Below are 20,269 nucleotides of genomic sequence, written 5' to 3'. Positions count from 1 at the left end.
TGTGCAGCTAGCTGCGCTCTGTTGGTGACTGTGCCTGCTATGCTCAGAACAGGGCAGAGGTTGATGGGCTCTGTGGAGGCGGATCCCACAGGACCTCAGGGCCAGCCACACACCCTCTTCCCTTTGCTCCAGCTGGATGGAGTTGGGTTTCCTCTTCCTGGTCAATGAAAGAATCCTGAGGAATCCAAAAAGGCAAAATCACATGCTTCAGAATGCAGAGAAAAAGAAGGGCACAGAGTCGTTGGTGGAATGGAGGGAAGGGAGAAAGAGCTTCGGTTTTGAGGGGGGGTCTGAATGTCACTGGTAAAACAACGGAAGCCAAATTAGGAGATGGTTAATACAGAAAAAAAAAACAGGAATGTGTTCAGATCTCGGGGGAAGGAGCAGTATGTTTTGGGGAGGGCGTGGGTGGGCTTCCGCATCCTGGTGGTGTCTGATGCTAACGCTGGGCGTGGCCACGTGGTGCTGATGTTGTTTTGATTACTGCTATTTCTTTACATGTGCTCGTGTGTGTGAGAAACGGAAATTCCAAAGGCCCATTTCAGAGTACAGCAATTAGCCTTATGTGTGAAATGGAGATGTCGGGGAGGTAGCTGGAGGGGAAATGGAGCAGAGTAGAAAGTGACAGGCAGTTGACCTGTACAACAGCACCACAGTCTACAGATGTGGCAGACCAGTCCACGCACCTGAACAGCCCTCCACAAACAGGAGGTGGGGCAGGGGTTGACCTGACCGAGAGAGAGAGAGTCTCTGTGCTGAGAGACAGTAACTTAGGTAAAGAAGAACTGCAGGTGTGTCAGAAGGCATTCACCCAGGAAGTCTGTCTTGCCACAAGGGAACAAAGGGAAGTGGGAACAACTAAAGGTATGCTTCCTTAAATAGCCCCACAGGAGACAGGACCACCTAGGCGACGTCCAGGAAGACCGTGCACCCCACAGCACTCAGCCAGCAAGGAGCCAGGTGAGGAAACTTGCTGCTCATCACGCCCTGGGAGTCCCTAGCCACTAGTCACCTGGTCTCACAGATGTCATTAAAGCCTCGCTTTCCCTGTACCTTGGTCTCTCAGTCCATTCTTCGGGTTGGGACAGGTGAGCATGTTTCTCATACATCTTATTCTTTTAGGCATAGATTGTACATTTCAGTTTTCCTAATGCTAAGAAATTTGCACAGGGGATGGGAGGGGAAGGGCCAGGTGGGTTACAGGTACCACACTGAGCTAGGTGGGAGGGACACGTCCCAGCCATGGGCAGCTCGGCAGCCGGAGGCCTATTTCAAGGTAGGTAGTCGAGCCCATTTGGAATGTTTCCAACACAATGAGATGATCACGTTGGAGAGATGGAGATGCTGATGACCCTGATTCGATCGTGACACATTGTAAGTCTCTCTACCAAAAAAGTCACACCTGTAAGTATGACATGTGTATGTGTCAATTAGAAATGCTTTTCAGACCTTGCTCAAAGTCCCAAAGCTGACAGATGGGCAGTATTATTACTGACATCACAGGGTCGCGAGGGCTCAGTGAAGCAGACCCCTAGGAGTCTCGCATCAGGCCTGGGACATGGCGGGAGCTCTACGCCTGTCCACCGTGGTCATGATCGTGGCCCAGGGGTGGGAGGATCATATGAGATGAAGAGTGTTCAACACTCCGCTCCAATCCTGGCATCCAGCAAGTGCTTATTTTGATGTTTCCTATCATCATTTTATCAGAACTGCTTAATATGCTTTGAGGCCAACACATCTCCTTGGGAGCAGGTCACCCTTTATTTGTGGGCTCAGCTCGCTGTCTCCTGCCCTTTCAGGCTGTTCACCAGCCCCTACGAGTGTGCAAGAGTTTTAACTGATAACGGTGCCGGCCGCTGTGCACATGCAACTAAAGTGGAATGTCGAATCCCACTCTTTGATGGCACTCCTGCCACACGCCCTGGCTCCTTGGTCTTCTGGGGCAAGCCACACTGGTGTGGGCTGCGTGGTGAGGACATTCCCATTCTCAGGCTGGGCCTCATAAGGTGGCCTCCTCTTGATCCACTGACGGTGGTCCGAGGTCCCCCGCAGCCGGCACGCTCAGTCAGAGCCACCTGAGGGGAAGCCAAGAGCCTGTGACAAGTCTCACAGTTTGGGTTATGAAATCAGAGTGGCAGAGCGTTGGTCAGATGAACGCCCTCCCTGGGCACCCGGCCTCTGCTCCGGAGCCTCTTCCTCAGCAAGGCCCTTGGGGTCCCTCATCACAGGGCTGCAGGAACCAGCAGCAGTGGCTGTGTGTTCTGACTGTCCCGCTCCCCAGGGTCAAGAGGGACCCGCTTGGAGGAACTCCCTCCCACCAGGACCCCTCAGGCTGGCCACCGTTCTCCTGGGACTGCCCTCTGTGGTTCTTGTTCCTCCTCCTCCTCCTCCTCCTCCTCCTTCTCTTTCTCTCTTTCCCTCCCTCTCTCTCTCTCTCTCCCTCTCTGTCTCTGTCTCTCCCTCTGTCTGTCTCTCCCTCTCTCCCCCTCTCTCTCCCTCTCCCTCTCCCCCTCTCTCCCTCCCTCCCTCTCCCTCTCTCTCTGTGTCTCTCTCCCTCTCTCCCCCTTTCTGCCTCTGTCTCTCCTCCTCTCTTCTCTCCCCCCCTCCCCCCCCCCTCTCTCTCTGTCTCTCTCTCTCTCTCTCTCTCTCTCTCTATATATATATATATATATATATATATATATATATATATATATCTGTCACACAATTCAGTACTCCTCTAAGAAGAAGCCCTTGTTTGCAGATGCTGCGCTGGAGTCCTCAGCCCAGGGTCAGCCTTCCTCTGCTGACCTGGAAACCTTTGCAGGCCACTGACCTTGAGGGAGAAGGAACCCAGGCCCCTCTAGAAGCCTGACAATGGCCATGCCCAGCAGGAACTCTGCTGGCCCCACCCCCTCCCAGGGAAGCAGCTCCACCAGCCTGTTTCTCAGGGGGTCTCTCTGGGGAATAAAGATCCCCAAACAAAAACTCTCATTTATAGAAGTCTGCCATTTGTCCCTTGGCCTTGGCCTCCAGTTGTTGGGGGCGGATTCAGTTTGAGGTGGGGGGAGACGCACACAACAGGCGTTGACTGGCTACCTTGAGTTTTCCATTTGAGGATAGTTAACTATGGAGTGCAGGCTAGCCCAGTGGGGGCCAGCGCCACTTCTTACTCCTCATTGTGATTCTGCATTAAACAGCCAATCTCTCCAAAACTCACCTTCCTCTGGGAACCAGGGATTAGGAGAGTGGCTACCCACAGGGTACAGGGTGCATGGGGGTGAATGAAGGCTCACCCTGCGAAATCGAAAAGGAGCTTGTATCCTTGTTTTGTACCCTAAGGTTTTTTATGCCCACCATTTCCTACACCCAGATGTCTTCTTATTCCTTCCAAGTGCTTCCCCTCTCTAAGAAATCAGCGTCCTTCAAACCTAAGGGAGGAAACCAAATTGCTAAGTGGAGCTTAGTTGCGTGAGACAGCTGGTCCGCTTGGACCTGAAATAACAGAGGTCACTACCTGGCCCTGGTTCTTAAGAAAACTCTTTTCTATGAGACTTTCTCTTTCTGTCTGGAAAGTCCCCAAATATGCTACAGATTTGCATAACAATCTTCCTTTGAATAAACTACATGATGCATAAGCTTTGGCCTGAAGGCCCATCTTCAATGGTAAAAATGAATATTAAATACATTCAGCATCATAATGAATAAAACCCAGAGCTCTTAGAACCAGATGCTCATCCTGACCCCTCATGCATCTTGTGCTAATTGTTTTATGAAAACGCTCTCTCCTGGATTAATATTTCAACTATTTAAAAATAGATAAACTTTACTGTACATTATCACTTGAATAGACCCAATAATTTTTAGTGCCTCCATAGACAATTGGCTTTCAAATTGAATCTTGGTGATTTATTTTTTTTAAATAAAGAGAAATCATCAGCATTGAACTCGGTTTTAAAATAGATGGCTTATTTAGAATTATAAAAGCAATTCATATTGTCACATTTAAAGTACAGTTATTATCTGAAAAAGATAATTCAGACAGATATTATGGGTTCGTTAACAAGAAAAGCCATGGTACCCTGATAAAGGATAAAAGGTGAAGAAACAAGGAGAAAGCTCTTCTACTTTTTTTTTGGAACCCATGTAAATGAAACATCATTTGCACAAAGACCAACAGGATCCAGTTATGAAATCACCGGGCCCACCTATTATGCTGTAATTATCAGAAGTCGAACAAACAGCAACCACAAGAGAGACACGTACAAAGTAAGTCCTCAAGCAAGCTGAAATCACTTTTAAAAATAGAGCTTCATCTAAAAGAATAATAAAAGTTCTCTTTACTGAGGCCACGGAAAAGTTTTCCACAAGTATTTATTGAGCGTCTACTGTGTGACTGGCGACTGAAGCAGGTGTGCACAGGATAAGGTGACTGCGATCCACTGACAACTTTGGGCAACTCCCCAGAACTCAAGAAGAAGGTGACTTCCATGAGTAACAGAGAGAGCCCCAGCGTAGACCTCACAAGAGAACCAAGAGAAGGAGGGGTAAGACATTTGCCCTGAGGACAGTAAGGAAACTAGGCTCCTGTTCATTAGACAGAATGGGATTCAGCAAACTGTCTGTGAAGGCCAAGCAGTAATGGTTTTGCTTTCTCAGGCCCAGCAATGTCACTCACCAGTCCTCAACCATCGCAGTACTCAGTGCCACCATTGTAGTATCAAAGCTGCTGAGGACCCTACAGGACAGATGTGACTGTCCAGGTGAAGCCTTATTTACGAAAATAGACCGAGGTCACATTTTTCCAGCCCCTGTTCTGAATTTTTACCATTATGGCTATATTATATGAAAAGAGTAAATTAAAACAAAACAGAAGGGCTGGGGATGTGGCTCAAGTGGTAGCGCGCTCACCTGGCATGCCTGCGGCCCGAGTTCGATCCTCAGCACCACATACAAACAAAGATGTTGTGTCTGCCGAAAACTAAAAAATAAATATCAAAAAATTAAAAAAAAAAAAAAAAAACAGAAAATCCAAAGGGAACCTCTCGGCCAGAACTTTATCTGTAGCTCAGCCTTTTCTCTGCAGCCCAGGGCTGTGTGCCTGCCCTTCTCCAGGCCCAGGTTCAGCTCCAGCGTCCCCAGTGAGGTCTTCAAGGCCCATGGACATTGCCTTGTTCACCCTTTGTCTTCACCAACAGCAAACGCCACTCATTTTTATTCTTGGGTGAATCAGTTACATCTCTTCCTCTTGACTCCTGACTGGACGCGCAGGAGCCACCCATCAGCCCTGCTCCATATTTTTAGTCATTTGGTCAGTGAGCATTGATTGAATACCTCCCATCATGCTGTGCTCAATATCTGGCATATAATTATGTGCTTAGTAAATAAATCCTCATTGAATGAATGAATGAATGAATGAATGAATGAATGAACAAATGGTGGTTTACTACCTGCCTAGATGAAAATAACCTCAGCTCATACATGTGTTCTTCTTTCAGAGTCTCTGTATGATTCTGGTGTAAGGAGCACTGAAATAGGAAGAATGGGAAGGCGGCAGCAGCGTTACCATTTGTAACAGTATCTACTAAGATCATTCCAGCTGGCTCAGGAGGACCCTCCTCCTCAGGGTACAGTGCTGCTCAGAAAATTGTGGTTCTCTTCACAAACCTGAGAAACCTGCAGATCTGCCTGGCCCGTCTCCTTCAAGACAGGCTGTCACATGACCTGTGTCGGCCACTGATATGTCAGCAACAGTGACAGACATCAATTCCAGGCAGTGCCACTAAAAGCAGAAGTGCCTTCCAGCTCTGCCTACCTGTGGGAGCTTCCTGGACCTGCCGTAGAATTTACCAGAACTGGGTGCTCTCAACATCCGAAGTGTATTCTTTCATGATCCTAGGGGCTACAAGTCCAGCAATAGGGCCACATTCCTCACCAAGACACTGGGGACAAGTCCATCCTTGCCTCTTCCAGGATCTGATAGTAGCTGGCAATGCCGGTGCTCCTGGGTTTGTAGATGTGTCCCTCTGATGTCTGCCTCCAGTTTCAGGTGGCCTTCCCTTCTGTGGGTCTCCCCTGCAACTCCACCCAAACCTCCTTTTCCTCTAATAATGACACCTGAGTCACTGGACCACACACTGAAATCCAGTCCCACCTCCACCTTCACCTTTGATCACATCTGCCTCCTTCCACATCAGGTTACATTCACAGGTGACAAGGGCTAGGAGTTGAAAATAGTTTCGTGGGGGACACAGCTTAACCTACTATACCACCTACATTGTCCATCATGTTAAAATGCAGTCTTCACCAACCAGGGCCGCCGAGTGGCTGGCTGAGACGGGTTTGTCTGCCACCTCAGCTCGTTTCAGTCATGCGTCATCTGAACAGAGTGGCGGGCAGTTCACCTGCACCAGGTCCAGTGTCTTTCTCTCCCACGACATTTAGTGGATTTGTGTGAATTAAATTATCTACACTGTGCACTGTCTGCTTGCAACCTGTCTCCAGACTTCCCGCTGCAGAATAATATATTCCTATGGACCACCAGTTATTTCCTGAGGGCTGGCTGTATGTGTATCTCTAAGCTGTGTGCAAGAGGCTTTCGCAGGAAATTAGACACGAGTCCTAATCAGGAGTGCGCATCTAATTGGGTGAGCAAACTGGAAAAGACCTATATCAGTGTTGGTTAAAATTTCCAGCAGAGACCTAGTAGTAAAATTCACTAAGAGGTAACCCTAACAGGGCTCCCCGTCTAGTCCGGGTACTGTGCTTAGTATTTTACAGGTGTTGTTCCCTTAAACTCCCAATGAAGGTTGTTCCCTTAAACCCCCATGACTATAACCCATGAGACTAGTATTTTTTTTGTCCTTTTACAGGGGAGAAAACAGAGGCTGAAAGAGGTCAAGGGGCTTGCCCAGTGGTCACAGAGGTTTCCTGTCCAGGTCCACCTGACTCATGAGCACATACCCTGCTGGATCACGCCTTCAGTTCAGCGAAGCCTCGGCCACCGTGGGGATGCAGGTCTGTACTCCCAAACAGATAGGTTTGGTCCTCCTGCAGGCTCTCCTGGGCTCCATGATGGGGGGGGGGGGCAGTATCAACCATTCGAGGTAATAGAACAGAACAGAAAGCGACTCTTCAATTTTGATTTCATTGTTGGTAGGTCTGTCTTCCTAGGTTATTTTATGGACTAATCCAAACTCGTTCTTTCATCTTTCCATTTGTAAGAATTGAAGTCAGACTCAATTTTCTGACTCGGCCACCAATTCAAAGCATTGTATCAAGAGCCTTCACTGCTTCTGTACAGCAATAAAACAATTAAAAGTCCCAGAGGGTGGCTGGGGATGTGGCGCAGTGTGAGGGCCCTGGCCTAGCGTGTGCAGAGCCCTGGGTTTGATCCCCAGCCCAGAAAGGGAAGAGGGCCGAGAAGAGTCCACAAAGAAGCAACATTAAAACAAACCAACCCTGTTTTTAAGTATTTCCAACCTTATTTCAAAACAGCCTTATGAAGATGGTTTTCCCAACAGCCCTGTAAGAAACCAGCCACTTTGAAATCCGTTTTTTTCCTATGCAGACAGAGCCTATTTTCTAGGCTTGGAGAAGCAGGGAATACCCAACCTGGCATTTAATTTAATAGTATAAAATATGAAATAGACCATTATTTTAAAAAAATGCAGGAATGTTGAAGTCTCCGTGGACTGGTTTTTGCATTTACCCGGCAGTGCTCCGTGCTCCCGTTGGCATGGAGACTGGAAGGAAACTTTCCACCAGTCTGCCACTTGCTACTGTTTCCACTTATTTTACTGTGAATCCAATTTTAACAGTTTTTTAAAAGTTAAAAAAAGTGGGGGGGGAGGTTGATTCCTTTTGTGTTTTCTGTTCCAGGATGTTTCTCAAACATGAAAACGTGTTTAAAAAAAGGCTTTAGAAGTCAGTCAGATTTGGTTTTTTAAATATTCAGCTGTTTGACATTCGGATAATTGCCTCATCTTTTCTAATTTTTTTTCCCCTGCAGTTTGTCTGAATGCTTTGGCATGAGGGAGCCCCACAGTCTGAAACTTTGTCCCAGCTCTCCTTACTGCATTTATTAAAGAGGCTGAAAGACACATCTGCTTTTCAACAACTTGTGGTCCTTAAGGGACAGGGGAAAGCAGAGATCCTGGCCATTGGGGAAAATCTGGGCATCCCAAAACCAGGGAGCCAGCAGGTCTGGTGTGGCAATGCCTACTTTGTCAAGGTGAACAGGGGGCCGCGGGACCCTAGGGTCGGAGGTGGGGTGCACGTCTGTGGCTGGTCCTCTCCGTGGAAGTCTAGAACCCAGTAGACAGTTCTTGTTGGCATGAGTAAAAGTATCACAGTCATGCCATATGGCGTCCTGAAAAACTGAAGAGAGATTTTCCTAGGCTGGAAAATTCAAGAGCAAGCGAGCTGCCTACCTGGGGCTAAGGGGGCCCCAGACTGGCACAGGAAGCCAGGCATTCTCATTTCCCCTTGGCATGGGTCTGCATTGTTCTGCCTGGAACTGGCGCGAAGCTGCAGAGAGAAAGAGTGCGGTGAGGAGATCAGGGAGCAGAGGGCTGGGTACAGATGTGAGCAGGAGGGAAGGCATTCCAAAGGAAAGACCTAAGGCTGCACAGCTGTTAAGGACCAACCCCTCGGCATGCCCTGGTCGTCCGGGTGTGAGATTAGGGGTGCTTTGCGCTCCCTTTGTTCTCCCCCAGCCCACCCCGGCCCCGCCCTCCACGTTCCCAGGGCGTTTGTTGGTTGTCTGTCTTTCTGCTAAGTTGCTCTGCCATGGGACAGAGCCGGTGCAGTACCTGGCAGACAGTGGGCGCCTGGAGCCCACTTGCTGAACGCGGGAACAGTTTGGGGGCCTTGGTGTGTCCCGGCCCGCGCGCCCTGTGTCCTGGGCGCCTGGCACATACTAGGCGCTCCCTAACATCTGCAGAGCAAATGATCTGCAAGTGGCGGGCGCTGGCACGTGGGGCTTGGGAAACAGGGCAGCCACCAAGCGTCTCCGAGACCCCAGGAGCGCAGCTCCGGGCGCGTGTGGAGGGCGCTGCCAGCGTGGCACCCGAGGGCGCGCGGGGCGCCGGCACGTGCGCGGCCGGGGCGCGGGCCGCGGGGTGGGCGCGGGGCGCGCGGGGCGTGTGGCGCGCCGTGCCCGCGTGCTGCCGGGCGGGCGTGAGTCACGACGGGCTCGCCTTTATAACCGCCAGAGGCTCGCGGGAGCCGCCGCTGCTCCTCTCCGCGCCGCAACCGCCCCAACCGCCGCGCGGCCCGGGGCGCCATGGGGAGCCCGCGCTGCGTCCCGCTGCTGCTGCTGCTGCTGCTGCCGCTGCTGCTACTCATGCCCCCCGCCGGGGACGCCGCCGTCATCACCGGGGTAAGCCGCCCGCCGGCACCTGTCGCCTGGGCATGCCGGGGCTCGCCCAGGGAGGCGCAGGACGGGAGCCCAGGGCGCGCGGGCAGCGTGGCCCGAGCGGGACACCTGCCCGGGACACCTGCTCGGGAAGGCCTTTGGCGCACGGGGGAAAGTGCCCTGCCCAGCCATGGTGGTCACCCGCCACCTCCGCCACCAGCTGCTCCCACCGACCTCACCCCGCTCCCCCGCAAGCCTGCTCTGTGCTCCTCTGTCTGGCGCGTCTGTCTGTCTGGCAGAAAGAAGTTTCTTTCTCAGCCTTCTCAGGTACTTTTCTCCGAGTTGCAGCTGGAACCTTGCATTTTAATGACGGCCCCTCCCTGAGTTGCAAAGGAGCAAGAGGGAAAGAGGGATACCCCAGGTCCCGGGGTCCTGGTCCAGCATGGAAGGACTTTGCTCCCCGGGTGTCCTCCACAAGAGCCCTTGGAAATCACTTGGGTCAGGGCTGTGTCTGTGCAATCGCAGGCTCTTCTCCTGGATTCTTGAGGTTCTCCCTGTAAAGTGTCCCGTTGATGATGGAGTCTGGGCCACTAGACGTGTCAACTTCCAGAGGGCGTCCTGAGTGGCTTTGGAAACAGCCACTAGTTCAGTCCTCTCCTACTCGCAGCCGTTGTCCCTAGGCGAATCTGAAGAACGAGTTTACAGCACACAGTTTTTAAAAGCCTCTTGTAGTTCACCATCATCACTGCAAAACCGCTGCTGTTTGCTGGTTGTGCCCGTGTTCCACTCTTTTCCTAAGTGTTAAAGTATTTTGCTTCATTGCATTAAATTCATTTATTTCAATAAGTTACTTCAAACATCAAAGTGCATTTTGTGTGTTTAAATAACACATGTATTTGAAATGATGATAAATGGGAAATGCAGTAAGGCTTAACTCTCTGTTCTAATAGGTCACAGTGCTGACAGCATTTGGTCAGAGCCAAAAGATATTTAATTATAAACTTGTGGTTTTATTAGAGTATTTTTTAAACAAATTATCTGTATAGATTGTCAGTGGCCAGTCTGTGTGGCTGAACAAAAGGACTTAGGGGGTTTTTTGACACATGAGAATTGAAACATTGTGGAGACTTTCTCCTCCCTCTTCCCTGCTGGCTCATTTTAAATGTCTACTAATCCTGTGTCCAAGGTTCCTTTGCAATATAAGTATCTTTTTGTTCTATTCACAGGACAGCACTATTTGAATGGGTCTGCATGGGTTACGGATGAAGGGCATTAGGAAACAGATAATTAAAAATAGATAAATTTATCTACTTCTTCCTAAGTTTTGTCCAAGAGCTGAACTTTTCATTACAAAAGAACATTTTCTCACCTTGGTTGTCTGTTACAGAGATTTAGACTTGGCTTGATACATAGTCCTATGCTGGCTGTTGTTATTGTTTTAATTCAGTGCTACAAAAAGAGTTATAAAAAAAAAAACTTTCTCTAAAGCCACGTGGCAATAAAGTGTCATTTTTGTCTCCCTGACAGGAACCACCTAGATTCAACTGAAAAACTTAGTGACTTCTCTAGATATATTACATATATAGAGAATGTTAAACACCAGAGTGATTGATTGAGGTTTAAAAGATTCTGGCTAGCTTTTTTATTGTGCTCTAAAAAGAGTGGGTGGGGCTTCAGAATTCAGGCTATCACCCATCTGTTGAAATAAAATACTGGCTGAGACTTCCACCCAAAGTATTTATTTTAGCAATATATGTAGGTATTTTGAAATTGATTCATATGTCCATAAAGATTTCTTAAAACATATTGGAAAAGTTTGTCGACTGGACATCTCACTTACGGAATGTGAAAATCATGTACACGGTGTTTCTGACACACGTACAAATGTTTGGATATTGTCCCATGAAATCCAAACCATCCAGAGTGAAAACTGTAGTTTTCAATGTACATACTCAATTTAAATAGAAAATTCTAAAGGAGGAAGTAAATAAACTTTAAGGCAAGATATTTCACTTTTAGTGAAAAATAATGCTAATAACATGTATGAAAAATAATGCTAAAACATATATTTATGTTTTGAGAAGTCATGGTTGGCCCAAAACTGAGATCTTAGAAGAACTGTTTTAGTTGTTTACAATAAATGCACATTTAACTTTGTGCCTAAATTATAGCCTTTGTAGGCTCTTACACGTATAGCATGAGATGCTTTTACCTTATCACAAGCAAAACCCATTATTGCACACCATTTAGACAAAGCATCCCACTTTTTATTGGTTTTAGGAAAAAATAATCACTCTTCAGATCCATTTTATTAAAGACTTCATTGTCTCTGTTCAGCGGAGGATGGAAATTCCTCCATAGCTGAGTCCTTGTATTTATCTTGGGTTTTTATATTGGGAGCATGTGCTTCGAGTTACTACCATGACACTGCATTTGTTACTTGCACCTCTTAATCCTTTGAATCTGTAGGATGCGCTGACTGTGAAATACAGAGTCACACCCTAAGCCACTCATTTCCACTTGACAAGCTGCTCATCTGAAAGAGGAGGCGCACAAGGCAAGAGGCTTGACTGTCCATTCTCGACCTATGAGATCTCTTCATTTAAGGAGGAGATGGTGGGGTCACGACAGTGGTGTGAGAAACACCAAGCCTCATGAACCAAAATGCAAACATTTGAAAGGGAAAAACAAACACGTCTAAAATTTACATCAGTGCCTTTATGGGTCTGGAGTGCTTCATGCCAGATTTAGAAACCGTTTAAATCTCTTTTCAAAACTAGGCCCAATGTATTCTGTAGTTAATAGTCATAAAATCTTGCAGTTCGATTTATGTAGTTCCTTATGGCCACATACCATCTAAGACTAATATAGACTCACTCTTCAAGCTTAAAGCCAATTCAGCCATCAAGCTCTGGAAGAAGAGAGCTGATTTTATTTTTTAAAAAGTCTTCTGTTTAAAGGGTTCATGATGTGTAGGCCATTATTTAGTCTACTCTTGAAAATCTATGCTGATCAGATTTTATTGTGGATATGTGTGAGCAGATGAAGCTTTTTAAATATATATATGTGTGTGTGTGTGTGTGTGTGTGTGTGTGTGTGTACATATATGTGTGTGTGTGTGTGGTTATTTAAAATCATAGCATTTGGATATTTAAGGAGCATTTCCCTTCTAATTTTAGATTCCCCCACCCTGAGTCTCTCCCGCCGTCTGTATTTATCTGTTTGTTCCTTGCATTTCAGGCCTGCGACAAGGACCCCCAGTGTGGCGGAGGCATGTGCTGCGCTGTGAGCATCTGGGTTAAGAGCATCCGGATCTGCACACCGATGGGCAAAGTGGGAGACAGCTGCCACCCGCTGACTCGGAAGGTCAGTTGGCCTCATAAGGGTTCTCTTATGTTGCCCAGCCACCCCGAGAAAGACCTGTATGACGGGAACTGGGGACAGTTTGCTTGAAATTGGAAGTCAGGAGAGATGATAATGGGAAGACAACTCTCTTTTCTCTCCCCTTTCGTTTCAAAGAACCAGGCTTCTCCTATCCACATCCTAGAATTAGAGGCACTTCATCAGAATAACTTCTCCCATGCGAATTCACTTAGAAATTATTTAGGACAAAATATATAGGATACTCCACTATGCATCTTTATAGAAACCACAGTATGGAAGTTCTTGAAAAGACTTGTAATATCCAATCCGCTGATAAGGCACAGGAGAATGACCTTTGTGGTGGAGGGGGTTGTTATTATTTCAGAAATCATGGGTAATACCATTATCCTTGTACCTTAAAAGCTCTAAATTTTACCTCTGTATCTGTGGGGTGCATTGTAGAGATTAGTGTTATGCACATTTCCAACTTCCTTGCTCATGTAGCAGTTCGATCATAGTAATCTAAATGATGCTTTGGAAAGTTATTGACAATGTGTAGGGTAGCCATGGGAGTGTAGCAGTGTCTGCACAAGGCTTTAGGGGTGGGGTCCCCAGGCTGCAGGCTTGACCCTCTGCAGGGGCCAGCAGGTTTGCATCACATCAGGAAGCAGAAGGGAGCAGAGAAGCTCGTGGACCTGGAGGGGCCTTGCCTTCAGATTGATGGGTCAGCAATGCCCTCCAGGGATGCCGGGCTGCAGCGACTTCCTCTGGTTTCCCTCCTGGTTCCACCGGTCAGTGAAATGCAGTCCAGAGGAATTGAGATGATGGAGACAGAACTCTGGACACTCTCATTTGAAAACAGGTTGAGTGTCTTCAAATCAGATAGAACTGCACATTCTCTCTTACTTTTTACCAGGCAAGTTAGGGTTTCAAACTGCAATAGAATGAGACCTCTTTCCTCTAATCCATCTTGGAGTGAACATCGTGAAATAACCTGCAGCCTGTTGGCAGAAGGGTCAGCTCTGTGAGCTGTGAGACAGATTCCCATTGACGGGGCCTCTCTGAAGGCTGCATTGGCCACTGGCTTTCCGGTGGCTGCCTTGTGAAATGTTTCCTGTTACGTTGGGGCCATTCCTGCCTGTGGTTTCACCGTGCAAGACTGTCATTTTAAGGCATGACATGCACCTTTTATTCTTAGTCATTTCAAGACAGAAAAGGTTGCAAACGATTAGCTGTCCGTGTCAATGCCAGACTCCCCACGGGCAGCTGAAGCTGGCCTTGTGCCCTGGGCATCGATCCCCATTTTTTTATCACATGTACTGAATGTGAGTCATCCTGGGTACACTTAGGTTGTTGGCCATGAAAAGGTTGCTCTCGCCCTGTGCCTTGAAGGATCCTTGTTTCATGCAGTGTTGGAAAAACTCCACTTGCCCTAGACCCTAAAATCTGGTGTCCTTTCCGAAAAGGACACCGTGTGTATCTGTGTGCTAGTACCACTGATGGTGGCCGCTTGTCGAGGGCTGTGACGTGCCAGGTACTCCACACTGAGTGCTGTGTGTGTGTGTTTCTTCACACTCACTGACTCCTGAGAAGCAGGTTCACTTTGGTCACAGTGGAGCCTCCACAGGGCTCAGGAGCTAGTTGAGACTGCAGTCTGCACTCGGGGGCACACGTCGACCTTGGCTTCCTCCCGACTCTCCGTGGTCCTGGTGGACCTGACCACATGCCCCTTGACTTCACTATAATCCATGTGCTTGGGGGATGAGTTGACCCTCCACAGTGGGCACTGGTGCCCGGTGGTTTTGCTGAGCTTTCCAAATGGGAGCCGCTTATCCCCGGTTCATAGATAACTCCAAGTTCAGGCGTACTGTCACGTGGACCAGAGAGCAAACAGAATCTGCCTCTGGTCACCTACGTGGACCTCCAGCGTTTGGTTTTCATCACAGTCTGATAGTGAAATCTTCAACTAAGGGACTGTGGTTTTCATGGTGAAGTGAAGTGACAGAATAACACAGATACTGAAAGACAAGGCTTGGGGTCAGACTTTAACTTTGCCCCCATTCAGTTGTCCACTTGAAATGTGTTTCTAGGACTCAATTTTAACTTTTTATTTTTTCCTGTCTTGAAACTAACATTTTCAAAGTCACTTTGATGATGTAAGAGTAAGTCATAGACTTGTTACAGATGAAATTAGCCAATTTGGAAAAGAAAAAAAAAATCTAGTTTCTTCCAGGATATCTCTCTGTTACATTCCCTTCAAAACAGGTGAAAAAGAAGGTTGTTCCTGTAGATACCCCTGGTGAACCTCGGATATGCGTTCAGTGGTATCCTAAAATTTAGTGCCCCTTAGTGGATGGGGACAATGGAGACACTGTTTGGTGGCTGTGAGCCGTCAAAATGTGCTAAACAAAACAAACATATTTGATGGATGCCACAGGGCTGTGGGTAGCAATGGATGGCCATCGAGGGCAGGGGACGTCATTTCAAATGCACCAGCTGACCTGCAGAGTTCACGGTCACTGCTCAGCTGCCATTTTATAATTGCATAGTTTTTAACTTTACACTTGATAATTTAAAAATAGAATAAAATAAATCCATCAAGAAACAACTTGCTTTCAAAACATACTTTTAAGCAAATAATAGCTTTTCAAACAGGTATTCATTTAAAATATATTTTTAACAGTAAATGACATTGAGTCATGTCTACAGGAAATATTTCCCCTTTTAAAAAAATATTTGAATTTCTATTAGTCGCTATACTTTTTTTATTTTGTATTATGATTTTCATAATAAAATCCAGTCATAAAATAATGAAAATACTTGAAGAACAAGGTTTATGGCAGATTTTCTATCCTACTTGGATTAATGTGATTAATATTTATATTTTATTGCTTAATATTTCCAACTTAAAAATTTAAATAACTGTTTCCTCTAATCTTTTATTGTTTTTTTTTTGGTGGGGGGATGGGTAACCAGGGATTGAACTCAGGGGCACTCGACCACTGAGCCACATCCCCAGCCATATTTTGTATTTTTTTGTAGAGACAGGGTCTCACTGAAGTGCTTAGCACCTCACTTTTGCTGAGGCTGGCTTTGAACTCACCATCCTCCTGCCTCAGCCTCTAGTCTTTTAATGTTTTTTTGTGCTGGTGCTGGGGATGAAACCCAGGGCCTTGCCCCTACTATGTAAGCTTTTTTAAGGTCATTTTAAAATTGACCTATACATTTCACTTTTTGAGGAAATTTTTAAAAAACAAACCTGAGACTTTTTCATTTTTTGAAAACCATTTATTGTAGACTTAAAAAATTATGAGTGGTTTCACTTTTAAAGCCATTGCATGCCCAAACATCAAACACAATTTCAGAATATGAGCTAAAAGACTGAGTAAATAACTTTAAAAATCAGTGACAGGTAGAAGAAAACACAACATGCCAATGTCCTCATTTTCCCTGTCAGGCATGTCTTGAACCACCGTCCACCCTGAACCATGGTTACAGGTTCAAATCAGCAGGTACTTGCGGGACAAACCTGCCCTCGTCTGACCTGGGTTTTCTCGACCTTGGCCCTATGCACCCTTGGCTCCATTTCTCCTGACGGGAGCATCTTGCTGAACCACAGTCCAGTGTCACACACAGGATTTCAGTGTCGGTTCAGGCCCACTGTTACCCGAACCCCACACCTGGCCTTCACAGAGGTCCTCTTCTCTCTTTAAGAGTACCACAAACAAGGGAAATCATGTTTGACATTCTGCAGTGGTAACTTCTAGAATCTGCAGGCTCTGAGACCTTGGATTGAGCAATCCATTGATTCCAGAGTAAACCATCAAGTTTGGGCTGAATGGTTCAAATATGCACCTTTGGCAAATACTTTCTGGAGCTTGTGTGAGAAGACACCTGTTAGCTCTGTCATGTGACACGTGGATCTAGAAGCAAATGGGCCAGTCCAGCCATGGGCACGCACCTGCTGGGTGGGGATATCAGAAGTCTTGCTCTGTCCCGAGGAGCCCAAGATGTAAGGGGAGGAGGGAAATTCTCTGGGCTGGTGCCTGGTACAAGGCTGGGGCAAGGAGGGGGAGCCAGGCTGGGTCTCGGAACCCAGACACCAGGGTTGGAATGAGAAGAGGACCTGCAGCTCGGTCTGATCTAATCACTGTGTTAAGGTCCCCAGCAGCAGATCCACATTGACGTTTGCAAGCTTGGTGTCCTTAATAAGAAAAAGAATGCAAAGGTATTTTTTGAAAGTTTCGCAAAAAAACATGTGGCTGTGAAATGAGGGGCCTCAGCCTCGGTTTTGCAGTGCCTCTGCTCCTTGAGTTTGGCAGCTTCAGTCACGCTGGGCCTACTGACACCAGGACCCTAAGATGGTCACCTGTTGGCCCTCAGGAAAGAGCTCGCAGTCTCCACAGGAGGCCTGGGGCAGAGCTGGTGAGCCTGTAACAAATATTTTCTTGAGTGTCACTTGTCTACCAGGCCAGGGGCTAAGAGCTCATAAAGACAGTAAGATGGACACAGCCCTCCCCCGTCCCACTGGCACCCGAAGTCAGGGCGTGGTGACAGAGAGGCAGGGCCTGGGGAAGCCAACGCCCGAACTTGGGAAGGAACGGGACCCAGCGATGAGGTGCTCTTCCCCTTGGCATCTAGGTGACCGCAGTTGGGGGCATCCAGAAGCAGCCCTTTGCTCAAAACAGTGAAAACCTGGCCCTGGGTTGGGGACCGTTGTCCTTGTAGCCTCCTGAGGCCTGAGCCGGGCCCTGGATGGTGCTGCTTTTCCTCTTGCTGCTTCCCTTGTGATCAGTGTGACAAGGCGCGAGGACCCACTCAGGGAGTTCAGAGGTGCTGAGGTCCAGCCACGGTCTCCCCGCCATCCGTCCTACGTGGAGGACGGGTCATTTCCCATTCAGCCCTTGCTGTGTCCCCAGCACCTGTCATCGGCCCTGATGTGGGGCATTCCTGGGTGAAGGAAGGAGGAAGGGCGTGTCCTTCCCCAGCTGTCTGGCCGCTGGAGGTGTCGTGCTCTCTGTGGGCTCCTTTTCCCTGGATGGGCTGTCGGTGCTCCTCAACCCCAGCACCCTTGACCCTTGGGACTAGACCTTGCTTTGTTGTGAGGGGCTGTCATGGCCATTCAGGATGCAGGCAGCGTTGCTGTCCCTCTCTATAGGTGTAGGCACCCCCCCCCCCAGCTGGTGGCAAGCAGGTGTCTGGAGAGAGCCTGGTATCTCTCCGTCAGAACCACCCCTGCTAAGAGGGTCCTGGCTTGGGCAGGAGTTTAGGTGGCTTGTTGAAAGGAAGCTCCAGGGTTGAATGGCCTCGGCCAGCACAGCTGTGCCCACCTCCTCCCAAGCTTGGTGGCAGCAGATGTCCCTGCAGTGCACCCTTTGAGTCACACAGTGATGGAATCGTTTTGAGCACCAGCCCTGGGCTGAGCAACGGGCAGTGTGCCTGCAGGTAGATGGTGTGGCCAGAGCCCCAGGAGAGGTGACGTGTCCCCAGGCCAGAGGGCACCGCGGCTCATGCCAGGCCCAGGTTGACCACGTACCTGCCCTCCTGTTGCCTCCCGTCCTTCCCTTTGTGTGTATTGATCTCAGTCGTCTCCCTGACCCTTCCAGAACCATTTTGGAAATGGGAGGCAGGAAAGAAGAGAGAGGAAGAGAAGAAGAAGGAAAAAGGAGGTAAGAAGGAGGTGAGCCTGGTGCCAGGAGAGACCCGCCCAGAGCTCAGCCTTGGGCTGCACCCACAGGGTTGGTCCACCCATGAGTCTGACCCTGGAGCGGGGCTGGAGTGGCCTGCCCTGACAAGGACAGCCCTGGACAGAAAGGCAGAAACCTCTCTGTGAGGCAGAAACCTGCTCAGTGGATTCCTACTTGATGAGGCCTCCTGACGGGAGGAAGCCCTGGGTTCGAAGCAGGCGGGCCACAGGTCTCCACCTACTTGAGCTACAGGAGCATCCTCACCTCCTTCGTTTCACCCTGAATGAGCCGCTTGACATCCCATCTCCCTGAGCCCCTCACATCTCCAGGCCCGGAGTTAGGTTTTCTCCATAGCACTTGCAAGACGGGCAGGAGGTGAAGAAGGCCCTATTCCAGGGGAGAGCTGGCTGGGGCCCTCCTTGCTCTAGGGATGACCTGTACTGAGCAGACCCACTGCCACGGGCATAGCGCACCACCACTCACCAGCTTCTGGCTGAGCCTCTTCCCCAGCTCCACTGGTGACTTGAGCTAGGCCCCTAGGGTGCCCCTGGGGACAAAGTAGACCTTGTTCTGCTGGGCCAGCTGAAGCCAGGGCCAGTTGGTTCCATTTCTGCAAAGCGAACCTGATTCTTCCCATCATCTTGCTCCTTTCCTCTTTCACCTCGGTGTTTTGAGTCCTAGCGTCCACGGCAGAGGTGTGAGTTGACATGTGACTTGCTGGCCATGCGTTGACATCTGCTCACTGAATAGGCGTGGCCAGGACCCGAGTACTGGGCTCCTCTTTAGGGGTTTCAGGAGTGGGACACTAAAAAGAAACAAAGGGAAAGGCAAAAGCTTGGTGTCTGGGGTCCAGCTGGAGGCCAAGCCCCAGGTCCAGCCTTGTGACCTCGACGGCTTGCTGAGCTCACTCTGGGCCTCAGTGTCTCACCTGTCACATAGGTGTGATTAAAGCCTTTTCCATCTTCACGAGTGTCTGCAAGGATGGAAAGCACCACAGACAGGAGGCACTGAGTGTCCCGCGCACCGCACGGCGAGAGCACCTAGGAAGCTCCATTGCTCTCAGAGAGGCGGCTTCCAGGGCTCATTGGCTCTGAAGCTGGTCCCCTGACTCCGTGCCCCTTTTTCTTTCAGGTTCCATTTTTCGGACGGAGAATGCACCACACCTGCCCTTGCCTGCCGGGCTTGGCCTGTGTGCGGACTTCATTTAACCGCTTTACTTGTTTAGCCCACAAGTGATGGCTGCAGAGAAGGGACTTTCCATGTGCACAGGGTCCAGAGACCTGCGGAGCCCGACTTGGGATCCTGCCCGACGAGCAGCGCCGGATAGGAGCGCCCGGCTTCCAAGTAACATTTCATCTTTGATTTTTCAGTGACTTTTTTTTTTACCCCATTGAAAGGGAATTTTAATTTTGGATGGAAATGTGAAGAGCAGAGCATCACTGCACCGATTCTCATTTCCCTGTTGGGTTTTGGTTTGGTTTGGCTTTGTTAGTGCCAGTAACTCACCCACTTGTATAAAAATGGGAATAATAATTGGTATTTTGTTACAGGAACATTTTCTTTTTTATCCACCCCCCTGCTCCATCCTTGCCTCTGTGTGTGTGTGCGCGCGTGTGTGTGCGCGTACACACACACACACACAGTGTACACACACATACACACACACACACACACACACACACTTTGGTCTTTGTCTCTTAAAAGATGTATAAGGCCCTGTTTCTTCCCCATTTCCCTCTCTGCCTTATTGGCATTTTTAAGAGGGAGTTCTGTGTCCTGTGTCCTGTTGGTGGACTCCCTGGTGAGAGCCTAGCTGTCCACTGGATCCTTCAGTGAGAACAAGAGGGGACCCCAGAACCAGGCACTCCACACTCTTCCTCAG

General features: G+C 48.7%; 1 protein-coding gene across 3 annotated transcripts; it reads left to right on the top strand.

Annotated features, from left to right (window-relative positions):
• Positions 1-9,245: 9,245 nt before the first annotated feature.
• PROK2 (prokineticin 2) lies at positions 9,246-20,269 on the top strand (the record flags this gene model as incomplete). Of its 3 annotated transcripts, XM_081276223.1 has the most annotated exons (4): positions 9,246-9,361; positions 12,578-12,703; positions 18,307-18,369; positions 19,519-20,269. In XM_081276223.1, 4 exons carry the CDS (start codon positions 9,266-9,268, stop codon positions 19,621-19,623), a joined length of 390 nt encoding a protein of 129 aa, XP_081132349.1. In that variant the 3' UTR covers positions 19,624-20,269. The 3 variants fall into 3 exon arrangements, with proteins under 3 accessions (XP_081132349.1, XP_081132350.1, XP_081132351.1); XM_081276224.1 differs by lacking the exon at positions 18,307-18,369; XM_081276225.1 differs by lacking the exons at positions 12,578-12,703; positions 18,307-18,369 and having other exon boundaries at positions 9,266-9,361.

The sequence above is a fragment of the Spermophilus citellus genome, assembly GCF_964194105.1.
Source record: "Spermophilus citellus genome assembly, chromosome: 19".
Taxonomy (NCBI): domain Eukaryota; kingdom Metazoa; phylum Chordata; class Mammalia; order Rodentia; family Sciuridae; genus Spermophilus; species Spermophilus citellus.
The sequence above is the reverse complement of the archived record's forward strand: the minus strand, read 5'-3'. Positions and strand labels throughout refer to the sequence as shown.